The 14,446-nt window shown below is 42.0% G+C and overlaps 1 protein-coding gene across 1 annotated transcript in view; it reads left to right on the top strand.

Annotated features, from left to right (window-relative positions):
* Window positions 1–14,446, top strand: part of LOC145407675 (general transcription factor 3C polypeptide 1) — a 77,381-nt gene that overhangs the window by 13,645 nt on the left and 49,290 nt on the right. The window contains exons 9-13 of the mRNA XM_080278543.1: window positions 2,515–2,590; window positions 4,317–4,504; window positions 5,454–5,619; window positions 9,550–9,715; window positions 13,943–14,226. Coding sequence (XP_080134669.1) covers window positions 2,515–2,590; window positions 4,317–4,504; window positions 5,454–5,619; window positions 9,550–9,715; window positions 13,943–14,226 — 880 coding nt within the window. The remainder of the gene's footprint in view (window positions 1–2,514; window positions 2,591–4,316; window positions 4,505–5,453; window positions 5,620–9,549; window positions 9,716–13,942; window positions 14,227–14,446) is intronic.

The following is a 14,446-nucleotide window of genomic DNA, read 5'->3' as shown; positions in this document are numbered from 1 at the left end:
ATTTCCACTGCTCTCACTCTTGACTTGTGTCCTTCCAACAACTTCCAAGCTTCACTTCCCTGCGTTAGAGTTGGTATCACAATACTGTCATGTAGTAACTTTTTCACTTCCATGTTCACTATTCTGTTTCTTATCACTGCTTTCAAGGAACCAGCAACCTTTCTTCTGTGTTGTACCCTTTCAAGCACTTCACCCTCCAAACTTCCATCCTGCCTCATCACACTCCCCAAGTACTTAAACGTACTCACATTTTCCATTTCCTCACCATCCAACCTCCCTATACATTCACTGCCTTCACCTCTCTCAAAGACCATCACTTTACTCTTCCCTACATTTACCTTTAGATTCTGTTTCTTGCACACTCCCCCAAACTCATCCACCAAGCCTTGCAGCTTCCCTTCGTCTTCACTTAACAACACAGTATCATCTGCAAACAACAGTTCAGGGAGTTTCCGAACACTACCCTCTCTCACCAGGGCCACTCCAACATCCACTGCCCTAACTTGTACCTCTTTTATTACCCCATCCATGTACAGATTGAACAACCATGGAGACATGACACATCCCTGTTTCCACCCAACCTTCAAAGAGAAAAATTCACTTAGTTCACCATCCACACGCACTGCAGCCTTCACACCATTATACATACTCGTCACAGCATTCAATAACTTTCCATCTACTCCATATATTCTTAATACTTTCCACAATCCCTGTCTATCCACCCTGTCTTATGCTTTCTCCAGATTCATGAAGGCCGCATACAACATCTTTCCCTTCTCTAGAAACTTTTCCACTAAAGATCTAAGAATGAATATCTGCTCTGCACAACCTCTTCCCTTCCTAAAGCCTCCCCGTTCTTCTCCAACTAATTCCTCTGTTATTTCCCTAACTCTCAGTAAGTATCCTACCATACACTTTTCCTATTACACTAAGAAGACAAATGCTCCTATGATTACCACATACTTCTTCTTCCCCTTTTCCTTTGTACAAGGGAATAATTATACCTGACTTCCAGTTCTCCAGGACTGTACCTTCCTCCCAAGCCAATCTGCACATCTTCCACATGTTATTCTACTACTATCTCCCCCATGCTTCTGCATTTCACCACACGCTCCATCAATTCCTGGGGCTTTCCCCAATTTGACTTTCTTCATTGCTTCCACAACTTCCTATTGATATCTTCCTGTCTTCTCACTTCCCTCCTTCTCCCAGCTATTCCCCAGCCACTTATACTCTCATTACTTTCATCCTCTGTGTTCAACAATTCTTTAAAGTGTTCTCTCCATCTGCTCACTTTTTCTCCCATCTCCACTAGTAATTTACCATTTTTATCTTTCACTCCCCTGCTAACTTCACTGCCACCCTTTCTTACTCTCTTCATCTCTTTCCAGAACATTTTCTTACGGTCCTTCCACTTTACTATTGTATTCTAATACATTTGTAATACTGTAGTTTTGCCCATTTGTTCGTTACGACACCATCCATTATTTCTGTTGCATGTACCTTGGTTACAAGAGCAGCTTTATTCTCCGAAGCATGTTTTGTGAGAATTGTTACATTCTTTTGCCATAAAAAATATCAGTGGTGATGCAAACCAGTTGGCTGAGGTGGTTTGGATATGCTGAGCTGAGGGAAAGAGGTTAGCTGGTAGAGGGGTCACAGGTGTCAATGTTGAGGAAGGAGCATCCAGAGGCAAACCAAGGAATTTGTGAAAGGAGGTCCTGCATGGAAACCTCTTGGTTAGGTAATGTGAAGTCATCATCATCATCATCATCATCATCATCATCATCATCATCATCATCATCATCATCATCCGGACCTCCTTTACCCCTCCGTAGGGTAAGGAGTTGCAGTGTCCAGACAGACCATATTTGCCTTATCCAGTGGGCCACACTTCCATTTGCTCACTATTCAAGACCCTGGAATCCTAGCACTACCTGATACACCAAAAACATTCATCACATTCTGTAGCTTCACATCAGCGTATCTGATGGAGTCAATCCAGACACTGTCATGTTAAAAAGGGGTGCCAAATCCCTGATCATGTGCCTCTTTTCACAATATTCATCCAGCCAGCTTGATCTCTTGTCAGTCCCTTAGCCTCACCGACTTCCAAACACATTCATCCACCATATCCCTCCACCTGTCACCCTCAGACAGAAGGAAAAGGAAAGAATGAAGGAAAGAAAGACAGAAGAGGAAGGATGGAAAGAAGGAAGAGATGAAAGGGCTGGCACCTGAGAGCAGCATTACATCGTGTGAGTGGATGGTGAGCGCCTCCACCAACCACTCAAAAGTCAGAATTCACAGAAATTAAATGTTCTGTGAATGAGTGTCTCCTCCCTTTCAGTGGGCATTCTGTGACTAGTTCTTCCTCTTTCATGCTTTTCTTTCTTTGTTTTCTGGACTCTACCTCTCTGCACCCTGAGTTGGGAAAAAGAGATCAGGATGATGCTGATGATGATAAAATAAAGTAATAATTCCCTTTGCTTATACAACACATACTAATTTCAGGAAGGAGAGGCAGAAGATGATGGCCATGATTGAAGAGCAGTGTGCTGAGGTGGCTAAACCCTCTACTTCTAGCCAGGTACTGTGTGATATATTTTTCTAATGGAACTGTGGCTCATGAAAGAAAAATGGAGTTGCTGTGAAGACCTTGATTTGAAAGCAAGATTGCATGAAAGTGTGTTCTACATGTACCTAATGTGAAACCTAGGTACTGAATATGATTATGAGAATTTAAGAGTGAGAGGAGTTAAAATAGGACCGCTAAGGAATGTTGTGGGTTGTAGAAAGTGGATGAGATAATGCAGAGATTTGTGAAAAAATGTAGAGTAAGGAAGTCTGTGGATACAGTGGTGGAGTGTGTTTACATGGTATGGTCATGGGTAAGCCAATAATATGGATGGGTATGGTAAATATGTATATTTGGAGGTGAGGAATGGAAGTTTGTGCAAACGCTGTGTCATAGGTGGTGACCAAACCCCCCATTAAAAGGATATTACCATATGAGGTCTGTCCAGTACAAAACTGAACTTTTTAAATAGCGCACTAACTAGCTGGCATAGTGTGATCACGATGGGAGCACTGTGTAGCAGTGACTTTGAGCTTTAGTCAAACACTAGCCACATCAACTAGTCATCGAAGTACACGTGCTTGAGTGACCACGTGTTTGATGCACTTGATGGTTTGTTGCAAGTTAAACAAGGAAGGATCTTGATGAGGAATGTGTTTGTGTTAAATTTTTACTTTCAAAAAAATATCAAAATAGGTGATGAAATATGGGTGTACAGCTGCAGTGTCAAAACATAAAAGCAGTAGGTTGGAACATTGTCACCACAACCAAAAAAAGCAAATCATAGTTGCTGCAATGTGAAAGTAATGTTGATCATCATTTTTATTGGATCTCATCATGAGTTCGTTTCATGTGGTCAGTTTTACTTGGACATATTAAGGATTTAAGGGAAGCAGTGCGAAGGCAGAAGCTTGTGGCATGGACAAACGAAACCTAGATGCTGCACCATGACAGTGCACTTGCTTGCGCATTGCTCTTTGTCCATGACTTTTTGGCGAAGCATATGACGACTGTCATCCCCCAGCCACCCTACTCTCCGGATTTGGCCCGTGGACCTTTATTTTTGTTCACAAAGTTGAAATCCACCCTGAAATATTACTGATTTCAGACGATAAATAGAAGAAAATTTGCCAAGTGCACTAACAACATGTTCACTCAAGCGCATTTACCTCGATGACTAAGTGATGTGTCGTGATGCGACTTATGTTAGACTAAAGCTTATAATCACCGCTATACTGTGCTCCTGTTGCAGTCATGCTATGCTGGCTAGTTGGTGCACTATTTAAAAAGTTTGGTTTCTTTTTGGACAGGCCTCATTATCTGGACCAAACTCAGAATGTCCGTTGTTGGACCCTCAGTGGTTGTACTGTATATGTTTCTAAAAAACAATTGTCAGGACTGAGTTCTGTTATGTACATAAATCACATCATTAGTGGTATATATAGTGGATTCTAATGGCACTGGTAATCTCTTTCTCTCTCTCTCTCTGCCTCTCTGTCTCTATCTGTCTGTCTGTCTGTCTGTCTCTCTCTCTCTCTCTCTCTCTCTGTCTCTCTGTCTCTCTCTGTCTGTCTCTCTCTCTCTCTCTCTCTCTCTCTCTCTCTCTCTCTCTCTCTTTACAGCTCAGCATTTAAGATGAGGGGATGGCAGTTTTATGCCAGGTTAAAGTGAACAAAGTGTAGTGTGCAGGTTTTATTAGGAGATTTTAGGCAGCTGTATTTTTTTTTTTTCCCCTCAGGCTGAGATGTCACATGTTGTGGAATCCAACCATCTGGAAGGGGTGGAGGTGAACCTTGAGATGGTGACCAGTCTCAAGGGTCAGAGCAGTGACGGGAGTAGTTCATCCAAGGCTTCAGCTGCAGCAACAAGTACGCCTCAGACTGATAAGAAGAGACCCAGCTCAGGAAAAGAGATGAACAGTCAAGGGTAAATGTGTAGCATTTTAAGAAAGATGAGCAGCTTTTAAGAGCCTTGCACCCACTACTAGTCTGTCATCTGATTAAGGATCCGAGTTTCTCATTAATGATGGTTGGGAGAAAAAAGACCTCCGTGCAGTCATATGTAGACCAACTCCCATCTTCTTTCCTCCTGCTTTGCCCATCTACACACTGTATACCAGCCATCCAAGCCCTTCCCCATCACTTTGGGTGTTTTTCATTCGCATATACAGGATTAGTAGATTAATTTGTCAGTCATCAAACAATCCACTCCATGTGACTGGACTCCAGAGGACAGTGCAAAATTACTGGATCTCAGACAGGAAGCTAGAAGGGTGCTCAGTGGAGTAGAGATCTTTGCCATGCTGAGCAAATAAAATATTTATTTTCATTACACAAGCTGATAGATTTATATCATTCAGTCTACATTATGTCCCCTCCCCCATTTTGTTTTTTTTGTGTGTGTGTCAGAATCATCCATCCATTGTTCAATCCTTTATTGACCTATCAGGGTCATGAATCATTGATGAGCCAAAAGGTTTTCTTAATTACAGAAAACCACGTGGCTTGTCAGTCACTGTTTAGTCACTTGGAGGTAGCACTACATTGAGTGAGTGGATGATGGGTGTCCCTACCTACCACAAGCAAGAAAACCAAAGCAGTTTGCTGGAATTGACACCTATATCTCATTTACTGAGTAGGACATTTTCTTTGCTTGATCACCATTCATAGACACTGCTCGTACCATTTTAGAGAGCAGTGATTTTACTTGGGTAGGTATGTTATTCTGGCTATTGTTGGTAATTTCATTTAGGGGAAAGTCCCATCTCCTAAGGGTTATTGAGGGAAAACCACTTCAGTAATTATCCTAAACAGTTATAAGGTATTGTATTTGAAAATGAGTGTTTTGTAGAAAACATTTCATTTTAATGTTACAGATTTGTTAGCCTGTTGGAGAAAATCAGACTGACCTACAGCAACCAAAAGCAGAGCTCACCCCATGTCACCACGCGCATGATGAAGCGAGCTAATATGATCATTGAGGCTGTGAAAACAGTGAAGGTTATTGATGATGCCTTCAAACTTCAAAAAATGATTGTGCAGGTAAACATTGGAAGAAGCATTTGTTTCTCAGTTATTACTGGGTATTGTATTGTATCATTTATAAAGGTTCCAGCATGTTGCATGCATCAGCCTTGGTCACCTAATGGCGGCCCTCCAGGCTACTTGATCTCTGGCAGCCTCCCTATTCAGCCCCTTATCCCTTAGGCCACACTCCTTGATATTAATATCTGTTATATACAGACAGTAACTTTGCTTTTTGCTGATCCAGTTCTGAGCCATATTTTTTAATATTGATATAATAGATTGGGTAATGCTTGAGAGGTATGCTTCAAACTTAGTGCCTGTTGATTAGATATTTACTTAGTGATTGTCATCCAAGTTAATAGTATAGTATTTATGTTGGATTTATGAACTTAGTCTTGTTTGTACTTTTTTGAATATGTTTATGGATCCTGTACACTTTATGTTATTTAGATTATACTCTCCTGTAGTTGGTCATAGCAATGTTTTAATCCTTTGACTTTGTAATTAAATTTCCTTATAAGTCTTAGAAAGTATCAGCTATCCCTAGGATACGTATTCTCCTCACAAGACAACAAACAAGCAGTATGTAGCAAGAAATAGCACCTCTCAGGTTGATGGTAGCCAGTCATCTACTCCTTTCACTTGTAAAAAATCTCTAGCCACGTTTGGATTCAAACCATGGCCCATCAGTCCATGTATTCCTACATCAGGCTCTGCAAGACAAGTACAACATACGGAGACCAAGATTAGGTCATGTAGCAAAGTCTTTGACACCCATATATGGTATTCGTATTTGTTTTAAAGGCTCCAGCATTCTTGGATGCATCAGCCTTGATCACCTAATTGCAGCTCTCCACTCTGCTCAGTCTCTGGTAGCCTCCCAGTTCAGTCCCTTAGTTCTGAGATCACACTGCATGACCTTGTCCCAAATCTTATTCGATCAGCCTCTAGCAACCTTACCCTTGATGTTCACACTCTTGCCTTCCTTATCTAATTGCCATCCTCCATCCTTTTAACATGCCCAAACCATCTCAGTCTACCTCTCCTCATCACAGTACCAGTACATTGAAGTTTTATCCTTCTTCTCATCTCTTCAATTCTAGCCCCCCTCCCCCAGGCCTTGCTTTCAAGGATACACCACACATCCATTTAATCATTGTCATCTCTGTACATTTGAGCCTACAAATATCCTTTTCCTTTTCTTCCCTGGTTTCACTACCATACAGCATTGCACTCCTAACACATGCCACATACAAAAATCGCCTAGCACAGTGTTACTAGAGGCAACAACTTCTTGATCTTCATCCAACCACTCCATACCCTAGCCACATAGCTAGCTGTGGTCCCACCTCCATCACATAACATGTCCCCCAAATAAAATTCCTTCTCACACTCAGGAGACTCTCCAGCAAGATCAGTCCTTTCACACATGACATTCTCTACATGCTCTTCCTGAAACACCACTCACACAATATCAGCATTATTTTACAGCCCACCTCTAATACCACTACACCTCCTGTGTACCCATTCATCACAAACGCTGCAGGAGATGGAGTTACTTCCCACACCTTTGTGGCAGATTTCACATGACCACACTTCCTTTGCTTTGACAGTACCTCCAGCAGCCCTACAGTAGGTATCATCACTGTTTTCATCATCATCCAGACCTCCTTTCCCACCTTAGGCATATGAAAAAATAAGTCTATCTATCTATCTATCTATAGCCCGACACCCTAATCCTGCAAAGGGTGGCCGCAGACAAAACGCCTCCAGGTCGCTCTGTCACCCACCATTTGACTAACCTCCCCCCAACTCACCCCCCCCTCCCTCATCAACTCCATCCCTCCACCTCATCCTCAGTCTACCTCTCCCTCTCCCTCCCTCCACCTCACCTACATACACCCTCTTAGTCAGTCTTTCATTCTCCATTCTCTTCGCATGTCCAAACCACCTCAGTGTATTTCTCCTAATCTTCTCAACCACATCCACATCCACCCTACGGCGTTCCTTCACTTCTTCATTCGTCAACCTGTCCCTCCACGTCACTCCACATGCTCCTCTCAAGTAACTCATTTCCACTGCTCTCACTCTTGACTTGTTACCCTCTTGCAAGGTCCATGCCTCGCTTCCATACATCAGGGTAGGGATCACAATACTATCATGCAGTGACTTCTTAACTTCCATACTCACCTCCCTATTTCTCATCACTGCTTTAAGTGTACCAACAACCTTCCTTCCCTGCTGTACCCTTTCATGCACTTCATCCCCCAAAGTTCCATCCTAACTTTTCACACTACCCAAGTACTTGAATGCACTCACATTCTCCATATCCTCACCATCCAACCTCACTGCACAATCTGTGACTTCATTCCTCTCAGACACCATAACTTTACTTTTGTTTACATTAACTTTCAGATTCCTCCTCTTACACACTGTCCCAAATTCATTCACCAAACCTTGCAACTCCCATTCATCTTCACTCAACAATACAGTATCATCAGCAAACAGCAATACCGGAAGCTTCCAAATCTTACCCTCATTCATTAGAGCCACCCCCACATCCACTGCCCTACCCTGCACCTCCTTTACAACCCCATCCATGTATATATTAAACAGCCATGGAGACATCACACAACCATGTTTCAGTCCCACATTGAGATCAAAGAACTCACTCAGCTCACCATCCACTCGCACCGTAGCCCTAGCTCCTTCGTACATACTCTTCACAGCACTCAGCAACTTCCCCTCCACTCCATATATTCTTAATACCTTCCACATACCTTGCCTATCTATTGTGTCATAAGCTTTCTCCAAGTCCATGAAGGCAGCATACACTTTCCTTCCCTTCTCTAGATACTTCTCCACTAAACATCTTAGAACAAATATCTGATCTACACACCCTTTTCCCTTTCTAAATCCCCCTTGTTCTTCTCCAACTAGCTCCTCTGTCATATGCCTAACCCTATCAATGAGTATTCTACCATATATTTTACCAGTCACACTAAGAAGGCAAATACCCTATGGTTACCACATACTTCTCTCTCCCCTTTTCCTTTGTATAAAGGAACAATTATACCTGATTTCCAGTCCTCTGGAACCCTTCCCTCTTCCCAAGCTAGTCTACACAACTTCCATATCCACTCCACAACAATCTCACCCCCATACCTAAGCATTTCACCACACACTCCATCAATTCCTGGGGCCTTTCCCAACTTAATCTTCTTCATTGCTTCCACTACTTCCGCCCTACTGATCTCTTCCTCCCTCCTCTCATCTCTTCTTCTCCCAGCCATTCCCCAACCACTTATACTTGCACTGCTCTCACTCTCTACATTCAACAAATTCTCAAAGTGCTCCTTCCATCTCCTCAATTTCTCTCTCTTCTCCACCAACAATCTATTATTCCTATCTTTCACTCCCCTACTATTTCCCCCTTCACACTGCCTTACTTTCTTTACCTTCTTCCAAAACAATTTCTTACTCTCCCTCCATTTCACACTCAGATTCCTCCCAAACTCTTCATCCACTTTCTTCTTACTCTCCTTCACCAGTCTCTTAACCTCCCTTCTCCTGCTCACATATACCTAAATTGGTTCATTTCTGTACACTAAGTTTTCATGTAAGACATGTGCAACCAGGTGGCACCTCATTCAGTGACGTAATTAGTATATTAGAAGCAGGCTGAAGACGGGAATATAGTTGATGTGACTACAGTCATTAACACGGGAGGTAAAAGATGACCAGAGAATTACTAAGTGGTTAGCATGACCTTTGTTTTAGTAAAATTACTACCGGTAAAAGGCACAATTGTAGACAGGATTGTTCAACACCTGAGAAAACACAGTTAAAGTTTAAACTTTTAATATGGCTTCAAGCAACATTAATGATGCCTTACCAGGTTAGATACCATGTTGTGTAATAATTTTTCTTTCTCTGTCCCTAAAGGCTGAGACAGAAGAAGGCTACCCCGTCAAGATGGATAAGAAGAGCCTGAATCGTCTCCTTGACAAACTTGCCAAGGGTGGCTTTCTCAAAAACATCATAGTAAAGCTTAAGTGTGAGAAGATGGTGAAGGTGGTGAGGTATGTTGTGCATCCAAGCATTACATTTGGTAAGTATGAGTATCATTGTTGTAGTAGTTTTATAAACCTCTGTAAAATGTAATCTTTTTTTTCTTTCTCTCTCCTAGTGTTTGTTAAAAATTTATAACTCCCCCCTTTCTCTCTCTCTCTCTCTCTCACACACACACACACACACACACACACACACACACACACACACACACACACACACACACACACACACACACACACACACACACACACACCGCTCGCTGGTGCAGTGGTAACGTTCTCGCTTGCCAACTGGTGGACGGGAGTTCACGCCTCGCTCAGGTTGCGAAAAGTTTCACTGACGAAGTGGGTGGTTACTGTCCCCCTTGAGCAAGGGGACGGGTGTGTGAATGTGTGAAGGTCACAGCCTTGCCCTTAGATCAGACTATATGAGCTCTCAGCTCCCTTCCGGGAGGGTAAAAAGCTGACGATCACGACCATCAAGTGATCATGACCGACCCGGTGAATTACACACACACACACACACACACACACACACACACACACATTGTCATGTTCCCTCCAGGAAATTCTCCAGCAGTTAATGGACTTGATTAAAGTCTCCAGTCTGCTTAATCCCTACACATTTCTTTAGCTTTTCCGAAGGTCAGTATTCTTGTGTTAAAAAGGCTTTCTACCACCTCATTCTTACCAGCTTATTTTTGGATATGGGACATTGTCAGTACTATTCTCCTGTATTCATGCAGTCCATTGATATTCATAGTTGACAGATTGATTCTGTCTCACAGGTGTGTGTGAAATTCCCTTTAAAAAATATGTGCAACCAGGATTCCAGGATCATTAATCCATGCAACTTGACCATATATATATATATATACTATATATATATATATATATATATATATATATATATATATATACAGTAATCCCTCCACTATCCGATGTAATAGAGCCAAAGGCATGTCCGGAAAGTGGTCCCATCCGGAAAGTGGGCCTCTGCCTGCTGGACTGGTACTTAAGGACCCTAACCCAGCCTAACTTTGAAAGCCACCTAAATAACTCCCTACCAGACATGCATAGCACGTATTTAAACCTATTGAAGACCCTGTTCACACCAATAATGTACATAAATCATGAAATAAATGAAAAGGAACCAGAGAATGAGGAATTAGAAGTGAGTATGGAAAATACATAGGCCTAGCAGTGTACAGGGTACTGTACTTACAGCACGTCTGTGGCCGCCTCCTCTAACTTTCTAAGGTTCTGGTAGTTGTGAAAATGCTCTTGAAGCACATACAGTAATCTAGTGTTGTGCTACACTTAATTCTTTGCACTGTTTTTATAATTGTTTAACACTGCACATTCTTCCTAATTGAACCACACCAGTTTCAGCTGCCACTTTGCACTCCACACTCACTCCACACTTAATCCTTTGCACTCTGAATTCTGATTTCTTAACACTGCACAACACTGTAAATTCCCATGTGGTCTAGTGGCAAGGTATTGTGGTTTAGTCACTGTTTATTCATAAAAAACGAGCACGTGCGGCATCGATTACGATGGACGTCTTCCCTGAACGAAGGTTAAGCAGTAACTGGGGACAGGATTGCCAGATCTGAACTCGGCCACATTACCAAACTCCTCAATTTTCATTACCAATTTTAACTTTTCATAACCAAATTCTTAAAGAAAGCATTTATTCTTCACTAATTATATATCTATCTATCTATAGCCCGACGCCCTAATCTCGCAAAGGGTGGCCGCAGACAAAACGCCTCCAAGTCACTCTGTCACCCACGATTTGACTACCCTCCCCCCAACTCACCCCCCCCTCCCTCATATACCTCTCAACTCCATCCCTCCACCTCATCCTCAGTCTGCCCCTCCCTCTCCCTCCCTCCACCTCACCTACATACACCCTCTTAGTCAGTCTTTCATTCTCCATTCTCTCCACATGTCCAAACCACCTCAGTGTATTTCTCCTAATCTTCTCAACCACATCCACATCTACCCCACAACGTTCCTTCACTTCTTCATTCGTCAACCTGTCCCTCCACGTCACTCCACATGCTCCTCTCAAGTAACTCATTTCCACTGCTCTCACTCTTGACTTGTTCCCCTCTTGCAAGGTCCACGCCTCGCTTCCATACGTCAAGGTAGGGATCACAATGCCATCATGCAGTGACTTCTTAACTTCCATACTCACCTCACTATTTCTCATCACTGCTTTCAGCGTACCAACAACCTTCCTTCCCTGCTGTACCCTTTCACGTACTTCATCCCCCAAAGTTCCATCCTTACTCATCACACTACCCAAGTACTTGAATGCACTCACATTCTCCATATCCTCACCATCCAACCTCACTGCACACTCTGTGACTTCATTCCTCTCAAACACCATAACTTTACTTTTGTTTACATTAACTTTCAGCTTCCTCCTCCTACACACTGTCCCAAATTCATTCACCAAACCTTGCAACTCCCATTCATCTTCACTCAACAATACTGTATCATCAGCAAACAGCAATACCGGAAGCTTCCAAATCTCACCCTCATTCATTAGGGCCAGCCCCACATCCACTGCCCTACCCTGCACCTCCTTTACAACCCCATCCATATATATATTAAACAGCCATGGAGACATCACACACCCCTGTTTCAGTCCCACATTGAGATCAAAGAACTCACTCAGCTCACCATCCACTCGCACCGTAGCCCTAGCTCCCTCGTACATACTCTTCACAGCACTCAACAATTTCCCCTCCACTCCATATATTCTTAATACCTACCACATACCTTTGCCTATCTATTCTGTCATAAGCTTTCTCCAAGTCCATGAAGGCAGCATATACTTTCCTTCCCTTCTCTAGATACTTCTCCACTAAACATCCTAGAACAAATATCTGATCTACACACCCTTTTCCCTTCCTAAATCCCCCTTGTTCTTCTCCAACTAGCTCCTCTGTCATATGCCTAACCTTATCAATGAGTATTCTACCATATATTTTACCAGTCACACTAAGAAGGCAAATACCCCTATGGTTACCACATACTTCTCTCTCCCCTTTTCCTTTGTACAGAGGAACAATTATACCTGATTTCCAGTCCTCTGTAATCACTCTCCTTATAATTAACAGCATGTTGATTATTTTCTCGTTATGTAGGCTAGCAGACTAATCAGAGATAGCAGACAATCCACCATCTCCATCCTGTGTATCCTCATACATGTGAAAAATCCGTTTGGTAATGCATTATTCTGATTCATTACCAAACAAATTTTTCACTACCAAATTGGCCCACATTTGGTAATGAAAAATACCAAATGGCAAACCTGACAGGGAAGGGGGCAGGGAGGAGGAAGGAACGGGGGAAGGGGCCTTGGTGAAAACAGCTGTTTGGCCCCGCTCGGGAATTTCAAATTACGGGAGGGAAAAAAATCAGATTTTTTTGGGATTTTTTTCTTTTTTTGGCCATTTTTGGATCCTGAAGGTACAGGCCCACAATGTCCGGTAAGTGGTGTGTCCGGAAAGTGGGCATCCGGATAGTATAGGGATTACTGTATATATATATATATATATATATACCTGTATATATATATATATATATATATATATACTGCATGTATAATAAATGCCAGACAGTTTTAATCAGCATGAGGAGAAACTTGTTAGGGTGAAGGAATTAGAAAGTCTCCATTAACTCTCTCAGCCTGAGGGCATACTTTGTATTTTTTTTAGGTAATGCTTGATGATTTCAGTAAACTGCAGAGAGACCCTTCATGACGAAGGTGTCAACAGACAGTTAATGTGCAGTGTATAGCTGTCATCAGGAAGGCACCTGTAGCTGTTTGCTGGTTTTAGCCATGCTTTACTGTGAATTACTTGTACATGAATTCTCCAGGAGACATTGAATAATACACTTTAATGATATGATTAATCACTACTTGAATGTAATTACTAACTAATATTACTTAATAGTTCAAAAGCAGCTTCACCATTTGTGGGTGTGTGCTTTATATTCAATATAGGAGCAGATATTAATTGTTAATTCCTTTTAATTTCATCAACAGTTTTTTAAACAAAGCAGTTAGCTACTGTACTTAATAATTTCCTTAAATAAGAAAGCAAATTACATTCTTGTATGTCATACAGTTTATCATCTAATGTATGCATATCCTTAAAATTTTTGTTTCTAGAGTACAGTATATTATCATCTCATCCTCCTGATGGAGCACCCAAAGAATTTAATTTAATTTGTCTTTACAGACAGTGCTCATTTGAAATCGACCATTGAGCAACAGAAGCTGAAGTTCTTGGCAGCTGGAACAGACACAAAGAAAGAGTCCAGTGGGGAGAAAAAGCAACATGCTCGCCGGGTGAAGGCTGAAGAGCAAAGTGGGACGGAGGCAGGAGAGGGTGTAGATGTGGACGATGAGGGTATGAACAAGAGCTCAGTAGGGGAAAGTATGCAGGAACTTAAGATGATGCACCAAGTCACCCCATCTACATCACAGCCTGTACCTCAGGCCACATCTGACATTGTCAAGAAGGTATGCTGGCAACTGGCAGATCATAGGGATTCTTCAGTTAACACCTCATTGTATAATATTTGAATGGGTGTAAAGTCAAACTCTTTGACCCATTGAATCAGACATAGTGTGCAAGTATGCCTAGTTGTTGTTTGCAACCAGTAGGCCAAAATTGTTAAAACAACTGAACATTGAATTATGCAAAGTGTGCTATGATGTATACTTTTAATCTTTTGAATTA

This window comes from Coenobita brevimanus, chromosome 74 (genome assembly GCF_032717465.1).
Source record: "Coenobita brevimanus isolate Jiangsu-jjx chromosome 74, ASM3271746v2, whole genome shotgun sequence".
NCBI lineage: Eukaryota > Metazoa > Arthropoda > Malacostraca > Decapoda > Coenobitidae > Coenobita > Coenobita brevimanus.
This window is presented reverse-complemented; position numbering and strand designations above follow the sequence as displayed.